At 43.7% G+C, this 9385-nt stretch overlaps 1 protein-coding gene across 1 annotated transcript; it reads right to left on the reverse strand.

The window, feature by feature from the left end:
- Positions 1-391: 391 nt before the first annotated feature.
- Positions 392-8254, reverse strand: zgc:198371 (XK-related protein). Its single transcript, XM_012875460.3, has 3 exons — positions 7630-8254; positions 4095-4294; positions 392-2376 (listed from the first exon to the last, which is right to left on the reverse strand). Exons 1-3 carry the CDS (start codon positions 8166-8168, stop codon positions 1415-1417), a joined length of 1701 nt encoding a protein of 566 aa, XP_012730914.3. The 5' UTR covers positions 8169-8254; the 3' UTR covers positions 392-1414.
- Positions 8255-9385: the final 1131 nt, after the last annotated feature.

Here is a 9385-nt window from a genome sequence, read left to right on the forward strand (position 1 = left end):
TGTTCATCTGTACATCCAATCCTCCATCCATCCGTCTGCCCATCCATCCATCCATCTCTCTGACCATCCATCCATCCATCCATCCAACTATCCAACCATCCATTTGTTGATCAACCCATCCATTCCCTGGTTGTTGCACAATCCACATTTCTCATATTTTATATAATTTATATTTTAGCCGTACTTTTGCATGTATCATTTTTAAACGATAAAATTACTGAGATGTCTGTAAATTTGAGTTAGGAGAAATACGGACTTTTGACATTATAAAATGTCAGGACCCCGTCTGCCGGTCCAAGTAAAGCCAAAACTAAATCTGGTGTTTGTACCACCACTACCTTCATTCCTGTTTGGATTCCACAATTGGGAGCTGCTTGTTTTTTTTTTTTTCTTCTAAATTTTTTAAGATAGTTGCTTTAAGAAAGTATCAGTACAGTACAATAACAAACACTGCTGTCCCTCTAAAACTTCCTCTTCATTATACAGTAATTTACATGTTAAATAATATCTGTCATGTAGCTTTTGCTGCTTAAGATGAGCTTAAGCTTTGACGTGTAAAGTCCATCACATCTCTATCCTGTAAAAATCATGAAGATCACAATAAAGATGTTTTTCAGTGCATACGCATTCTTAAAAGAGAAAGGAACGATAGAACAGACTGCTTGTAAACAAATTTCCTTTTATCTCAGTTTTAACTTAAAAAAAAAGAACCACGGGAATGTTCAAAATCCTACTAACAGCATGAAAATGCTTAAAAAGCCTCGTTATAAATATTCACACTTACCACAGTTTTTACATTCAGCCCAAATGTTGCTTTTACACTCCACTCTTCAGAGACTCTTGCAACATGACTCTAAGCTAGTGAAAAGGACAACAACCAAGAAAACTACCTGTGCTGTGGTTCTTGTGGATTGTTTGCAGGATCGCCGTTTTTAAACAGCCTCGCGTACTCACTCAGCGGTGTTCTAGCTGCCATAAATAATCCTGCGTGCTGAAGGCTCGTCTCCGCCGTCGACCCCCTGCAGAGGACGTGTTGGTGCTCCCTCACGGAGGAGGTACTAACAGCCCCGCTTGTTTGCCTGCCTGTGCTTTTCTCTAAGTTCACCTCTTGTGCCGCATCATGACCTGAGAACTGATATAGAAACCAAAGTATGCACCTTCTGTACACAACATCGCGTGATTTTGTTTGTTTTTTTAAAACCCTTTTTTTTTTTGTTTTGTTTTTAGCAGAACATAAAGACACATCACTCCACACTTCTCTCTGCCTGTTTGTGTGCACCGCCTACCAGCGCAGAGAGCAATCGGTGCTCGTTGAGCTGAAGCAGACTGTGCATTGACAGCAGTCCTCCTGCCATCTTCACTTAAGGCAGGATGTCCCCGCGGCGGCGAGCTGAGTCACAGCGGCTTCGGCACATCACACGGTGGTCTCATACTCCATCACTTCTTTGGCTGTGCTCAGGCAGCGGTACTGAATCCTCGGCGTCACCGGAGCGGCGCTCTCGAGCACCAGGATGGTTTTACGCAGTCGTCGGTCAATGTAATGAGCGTCCCATGCAGGGTATTTCTTTCTCGGTAAGTCTATTCGGATGATGGGCCCCTCTGTCCTGGGTTTGAGATTGGGCACTAGGGGCTTAGCCCCCCTTGGTGGGCGTACCTTAAAGACGTCTCCGTCCACCCCAGGCTCCCTGTCCAAGCCTTTAGTTCTCTGAAGGGTCCTTGGAGGGCTGCTAACTACATCAGGTGGGAGGCTGGAGGTTGGGGAGGCCAGCAGCTCCACAGGTACCTCCTTCTGTATTATATAACCCCACCCTGACATGGAGCCGTTGGGGTGCAGCAAGCAGTAATATACAAACATGAAGAAGGTGCCAAGAGCGTAGCTGCTGGCCACCACGCACACCATGACGACAGCGTAGAAGTCTGGCCCGCTGTGGCGCTCCGTGGTGCTGCGGTAGACGTACCAGGCGGTGGTGAGCGCCACGTTCTCGATGAACACCGTCAGGCTGTAGATGAGCAACCTGCAGCGGGTGCGCCCCTCTCTGACACTGAACCAGCAGAAGATATACACGATGCCCACCATCATGTTGTAGATGATCTCCTCCCACTTGGACATGCAGAAGTCCGTCTCGCCTTGGATTATCCAGAAGGTCATGATGCACCAGTGGGCCACGATGAAGATGCCAAAGTAAAGATGGAACACGGAGGCGAACAGGGCGAAGGCCAGCGCGCGAGCACCGATGGTGAACAGGTGCCACAGAATCTGGACCATCACGGCTTTGTAGGTCATGGGAAGCTTGTCGTCTCTTGAGTCTCTCAGGACTTTCTGGTAGGAGGAGATCATACAGGTGAGGGATAGCAGCGAGGCAAAAGCCGAAATCCCTGCAGAGACAAAAGGAGAGCAGGTCAAAGGGATGAGCTCATTTTCTCACCATTTAGTACAACACAGTTTACAGCGCCTTGCAAAAATATTACCTTAACCTTTTCTCATTTTTTCCTGTTATAACCAGACATCTCAATGTATTTTGCTGGGCTTTTATGAGCCAGATGAATCTGAAAATCCTGATTTGCATTTGTGTTCTGCCCCTTTTAATCACATCCCCTTTAAATAAATCCAGGGAAACCCATTGCCTTCAAAGGTCAACTTATGCAGTTCAATCTCAGTATAAACCCAGCTGTGAAGGACTCAGAGGTTTTCTAGAGGAACATTAGTGAACAAACAGCATCCAGAAGACCAAGGAGCACAGCACACAGGCCAGATATAAAGGTGTAGTGACCTTTAAAGCAGGGTTAGGTTATTAACCGATTTCCCAACTTCTAAGTACGGTTTAACATTTATTAATCCGTCAAAGGAAAACCGTCTGTTAACCTCCCAAAACAACTAAACTGACAGGCCAGCCAGAAGAGCGTTAAGCAGAGAAGCAGCTAAGAAGCACATGGTAACTCTGGAGGAGCAGTAGAGATCCACAGCTCAGGTGGAAGAATCTGTCACTCCCCTGGCATTCACAGAAGAGCAGCAAGAAGAAATACATTTTTGAAACAAAGCCATGAAAAGTCCCATTTGCAATTTACCACAGCTTATGAGGGAGACGCCGCAAAGACGTAGAAGAAGGTCCTCTTGTCAGTGGGGACCAAATCTTTTATTGGCCTACATGCAAAAAGCAATGTGGCACGGAAACAAACGCAGCAAATCAATTCAAACACATTGTCTCTATTATGATATTCAATCATGCTGAGGAGATTCAGTAAACTTGCCTGCAAGCTGAAATCTCAAGGTTTTTGTGGTTATTCATGACGCCTGCTGCTTACATTTTAATTTTATACCGTGATTGTCTAAAACGAACCTTTGGTAGGCGGGCACTAGGTGTCGCTTCACCCAATCAGCTGAGAAAGTTCTGCCAAATGTCCCTCTTTTACCCAAATGGATTCGATAGAAGCAGTCCGACATTTATAATGTGCAGAACGTAGAGTACTACACATTATTAATCTGGCTTGCAAGGTTAGGGATGCAGCAGAATCATGGAAAATGATGGGGTTTAATAGGAAGCTCAACGTAGCCAAACATAGGACAGTCCTAGAGAAAATCAACCCAGAATATACAGCTGGAGCTACAATGGAATAGCTTAGATTAAAGTATTGTGTGCTAGAATGGCCTAGTCAAAGCCCAGATCTAGAACCATCTGATAGTCTGTTACAAGATTTAAAATTTATTTACAGCCGTTCTTTCAGATCCAGCTAACCTTCAGATTAAGCCCAAAAGACTAGGCCTACTTTCCATTATTATTATTTTTTTCCTAAATACTGAAAACCACACATCCTTTTCCTTTCAATTCCCAATGAAGTGCTCCTCTTTGTTGGTCTAGGACTTACTATCCCAATAAAATGTGTTAATATCTGTGTTTGTGATGTTAACAACTGGCCAAGGGGTACAAATACTTTTGCAAGGCTCTGTAAACGTCTTCCCCTCAGTGTGGTATCTGATTAAGTAGAGCTTAAGTGATTCGGCATGCGCGGTGTGTTCACTGTGTGCGCTTCAGAGCGGTGTTTGACAGATGTGATGCTAATGGTCTTTGTGGTGATTGGTCATTAGGGGCACTCACCCTGAAGAGGCAGCACCTGACTGGTGTAGATCATGATGCTGAGCTGCAGCACGAGCTGAGGAGCGCTCTTCAGGAAGGACTCGAGCAGACGCAGCATGCTGATATCTGCGCTCTCAAACATCATGCGGCAGTAGTACTGACGGCGCTCGGGGTCTCCATGCCAGCGGCTCTGCACCCCCAAATACAAGGCGTGGACGTACCTGTGCATTAGAGGAAGATTCACATGCTATCACCAGTGCATTAGTTTTACAAGTAAAGGAGAAGTTTAAACAGGGAGATTTTTTGGACATCAAACACCATCTCTGAAAAGTCAGAGCTCATTATTTACAACTCTGGGGACTGCCAGCAATTCCTTCCAGAACCATGTAGTTACTTTCTCTTCTGGGATTTAGATTAAACCAAAACTCAGAAACTTTGTAGTCAACATTTTTTGTGCAGACATGAGAAACAGGAATATGAAGCTTGTCTGTCATCTTGCTTCTTCTTCTTCTTAAAAAAAATAGGAACAAGGCTGCAGAAACTGCAGGAAAGGCCACAAACAGAGAGAAAATATCCAAAGAAATGCAGTCAGCATCGTTTTTTTATGCAAAATTACTACATCTAAATGGTCAACTTCACCATAACTGGACATGTTTGGAAAAATGCTGATAAATTTGAGTGAGCACTGAAGCAGTAAATGTCTCTGTAATTGCCTTGGGAAAGATGGTCATATAGACTCATGTCAACGAGACTACTGAACCACAGGAGAGATTGTGTGCAGGGATACATTTTGTCCTATTGCAACCACAACGATTAGTGTGTTTTATTTGGTTTTCATGTGACAGAACAACACAAAGCAGGACATAATTGTAAATATGAAGGTGGGCTTTTTAGGTTGTATACAAATAATATAAAATATAGTAATATAATTAAAATTAAAATGATTTAAAAGAAATTAAATCTCAAAAGCATTGAATATTCTTTGTAGAACCACGGTAGGAGATTAAAGGCTAAAGAAAACATGGCTTTTTTTTTAGGAAATAATAGCTGAAAAGATTTGATTTGTAAAAGCATTTCTATTTAGCCAGAATTAGCTTCAGTTACAGCAGGAACCATTTTTTAGAGAATTTTCCTACAAAATATCAGTTTTCAAGTCTTAATACAGATTCTCAATTGGATTTGGTTCTAGATTTTGACCAAGCAATTCTAACACATGAATATGATTTGATCCATACCCCATCCTTTATAGAGTGAGCTATAGGTTTAGGGCTGTTGTCTTGCTGAAAGATGAACCTCCATTCGTCTTTTGGGGCTTTTAACAGTTTTTTTTTTTTTTACAGGGTTATCCTATATTTAGCTCCATGATTCAGTGACCTCCTCACCAACAGGGCCCAGATGGTGAGGATAGGGAAATGCACATCTGCCACACTGATCCTAAACACTGGAACACCGCAGGGTTGTGTCCTCAGCCCTGCTCTCTTCACCCTCCTCACCCATGACTGCTCTGCTATCACACAAACATAGTCGTGAGGTTTGGGGATGACGCCACTGGGGTGGGGCACATTTCTAACTATAATGAGACCCACTACAGGGATGATGTCCTGGTGAAGAAGGCCTAACAACAGCTCTTCTTCCTCAGGAAATTTAAATGGACTGGACTTTCCACTAAGCTGTTGTAAAAATTCTACAGAGCTTATTGTGGTTTTCTTTCAACAGCTGTTTTCTTCCTGCCACTCTATCATATGTGTCTTTTCGACAGATCCTCCCACCTAAGCTGTGGATGTCTGCAGCTCCTCCAGAGTTACCATGGGCATCTTGGCTGCTTCTCATAGTAATGCTTCAGTTTAGACCAATTACTATGTTTTAATGGCTGTGCAGCTGTGCCATAAGCTCTCCATTTTTAGATGATGTTTCAACAGTGCTCCGTGTTAAAAGCTTGGGATGTTGCTTTAAAACCTAACCCTGCTTTGAACTTCAGCAGAACTTTATCCCTAATCCCTGTGTTCCTTGGTCTTCTTGATGTTCTTTGCTCACTAACATAATCTAATAAACCCATGAGACCTTCACAGAAGAGGTGTATTATACTGAAGTTAAATTAAACAAAGGGGAGCGACTTTTGCACTGGATTATAAAAGTAGAATGTTGCCAAATACAAATGCAAACCACACTTTTCAGATTTTTATTTGTAAAACATTTTCACAACCATGTATCAAGTTTCTTCTACTTTACAATTATGCAATACCTTGTGTTTATCCATCACATAAAATCACTGTAACCTCTTTCTGTCCCGACTGCCTCCGCATAAAGCAAGCCTTGAAACATACCCAAACCGAGGAAGCAGAGCATATGTGAAATAATGAGGGACAAGGCTCACAGAGGGATGCTCAGGGTTTCACGGCGCTCCATTCATGACACAGCCCTCCCATATCACATCTCATCTGAGCAACATTCAGTTCAGGTTGCAAGCCTCAATTGATCCCAGTTCACCTGACTAAATGTGTATCAGTGACAGATCATTCGCGAGTTAACAGCTCGAGGTGAAACACACAGCACTAATCCTCTTTAATGTGCAGACACACTGCTGCCACTATGGCACCCATGAACAGGGTACACACACACACACACACACAGACAGGAGCTTTAATGGCATTACCGGTAATTCTGTGCTGCCACAATGTTTTAATGTGCTCCTGGACACACTCACACTCACTCAGTCTCCGGGCGGAAGTATAGGATCAATACTGCAGTCTCAAGAGGAAGGAAGAGAGAGGGCACAGAAAGGCACATGTTATGTCGTCCTACAGGTTAAATATCAAATATGAATCAGAGTTGTCTTTCTTTAACACTCACAAATGCCAAGTATTTGTATTTTTTTTTCATAATGGGATTATTGTCTCACACCCCTTGTACAACTGAATGCTTACTTCAACTGGCAGTAGTTCAAGCCTGTCGAATCGTATCAGAGTCTGAGCACCGACTCACCATCACTGCCCAAGTAGTTGACCTACAGACCTACTGTTGTCTATCTGGAGTTTTTTAATGCCTGGGCATGTTTCATAAATAAGGTTGTCTAAATATGGCTCTTTATATATGTTGACACTGACAATTCATAATTTTCATAGAGAATAGTATATTGCCACAAGCAAAAGGAAACATCTCTTGCCACGTGACTCATTGGTCATTCTTGCAACAAAAAAAAGGGGGGGGGGGGTGTATATGTAGAGATTATATTATTATAATGATGTGAACATGTGTATAATTTTCCAGGGGATGATTGACCCAAGGTCAGCCAGGGGGTTAGAGGCAATGGGTGGAGTCTAATCCCCTTGTAAACCAGGGGAGACATGTCGTGCAATACAAAAGCATAATCATCCCATTTTTTTTTATTATTTATTTATTTTTGCCACTGTTCTCCCTAAACGACTAGGTTTTGCAACAGCAGATGTTGGACCTCGCAGGGTGGGCTCGTGCAAAAAAAAAAAAAAAAACAGCCAACACCAACAGCGGAGACAAAGTGTTCCGAGCCTCTCCGATCACGACCCGTTTCCAGACTCACCTCCACACCTGTGCCAGCTGTAAAATGTGAATGAGGGCCTGAAAGAACCACACGAAGGCTCTGCAGCAGCCCCGGACTCGGCCGCCGCCGCCGGACGGCCCCGGCAGCACCCCGGCCGCGGCAGCCCGGCCAGCGCCCCACTCGCCGCTGTCCTTGGTGCTGAAGTCGCCTCCCTCCGCTCCCGACGCCGCCACCACGGCGGCCGCCGCGGTGCCGCTCTCCACGGTCTCCGTGAAGTCGAAGGCGAACCACCGAAAGCTCAACACATGCACGACCACGGATGGGACGATCACAAAGACCAGAGTCATGGCAAAGGGCCAGTACTGCATCCTTAGGTAGTAGTCGGCGGCCAGCCACAGGTCTGAGGCCCCGTCCGAGAAAAAGACCAGCATGAGGAAGAGCGTCCAGCAGAAGTCCTCCAGGGTGTAGCGGTGCTCGCTGAGACGGCGCTCCGGGGGTGCCGGGTCGGACCTGGCGGGGCACTCGGGTGGGATTTCGTTTCGCGGAGAGACGGGAGCACCGTCAGATTTCGCGGCCATGTTTGTTGAGGGGAAGAGAGTAAGAGATGGGAAAATGATGGAGGCGAGGGGGAGGGGGCGAGCAGCCCATCGGTCCGCGTGTGGGGGGAGAAGGAGGGGTTAAGTAGGCGGGCGGACGACTGGGATAGGCGGGGAGACGGGGAGCCACCGCCGCGGATCAATCAGTGGGCTTAATGCAGATAAATTCAATTTAAAGGCACAAAAAGCTGCTGGTCTGGTGTAATGATATCAGACAGGATTTCACTGCATCAGCAAAGGTTTTGTTGTCTAAAAGGAGGTCTATGTTCATCTAGGACTCAAGATTAAATCTCTACCACATAAAATTATTTTTGTAGCATATTAAATATTTGCTAAACATCTTAAAAACGTATCATATAAGTTTCAAGATGTAATATTCAGTAATAGTTAAATGGGTAACAAATAGTACCTAAACATTTGGTTAATAATTTACCCAATGTCAAACGCGTGGTTAAATGAAGGATTACTATCATTTGTTGTGTGCCTTAACCTATAAAGAACAGTAAGCTAACATCTTAGCTGTGGCTGTAAGGGTAAACTTTTGATTGTCTTTATTTTCAAATAGATTTTATGGAAGTTTATTACTATTTCTCAGTTTTATAGCTTAGCTAGTTAATGACAGCGATATTGGTAAAGTCGACTTCACTGGCAAACTGAGTATATTTACCCTGTGGCAAAGGCTCAGATACCACCATGTTTGAAAAGATTTTATATCCAATAATAAAATAACTTTTACTTTATTTTTTTACATGGGATTTGTCTAAATTTTGTATCCATCATCTACCGCTCTTTCTCAGCTCTCTGTCCCTCCTGATTTTCCCTCTTCTGATGTAAATGAATTTCAAATCAACTCTGTTCATAAACTTTTTAAGAAACCTTGTTTGGAAGCCTTTATTGACATAATAATAATAATAATGATAAAAAATTATTGAAAAGGTTGCAGACACAAGGGCTCTTATTACATCTCCTGACTCTGACCCTTCAGTCTCAGCTCCTTGCTCTGCTGTCTTTGAATGGTTTGAGCCTTCAACTATCTATTTATTTGGAGGATGTGGTGAAGCATCTTAGGTCAGCAGGCTTCCCATGGGATCCTGTTCCTCCACGTTTTTTTAAAGAGATCTTTCCAAGTGTTGCACAGTTAATATCATTATAAATTATAGTTTGTCCTTTGGTGTGGTCCCTGGTAAACTGAAACCTGC

The sequence above is a fragment of the Fundulus heteroclitus genome, chromosome 1 (genome assembly GCF_011125445.2).
Source record: "Fundulus heteroclitus isolate FHET01 chromosome 1, MU-UCD_Fhet_4.1, whole genome shotgun sequence".
Classification (NCBI taxonomy): domain Eukaryota; kingdom Metazoa; phylum Chordata; class Actinopteri; order Cyprinodontiformes; family Fundulidae; genus Fundulus; species Fundulus heteroclitus.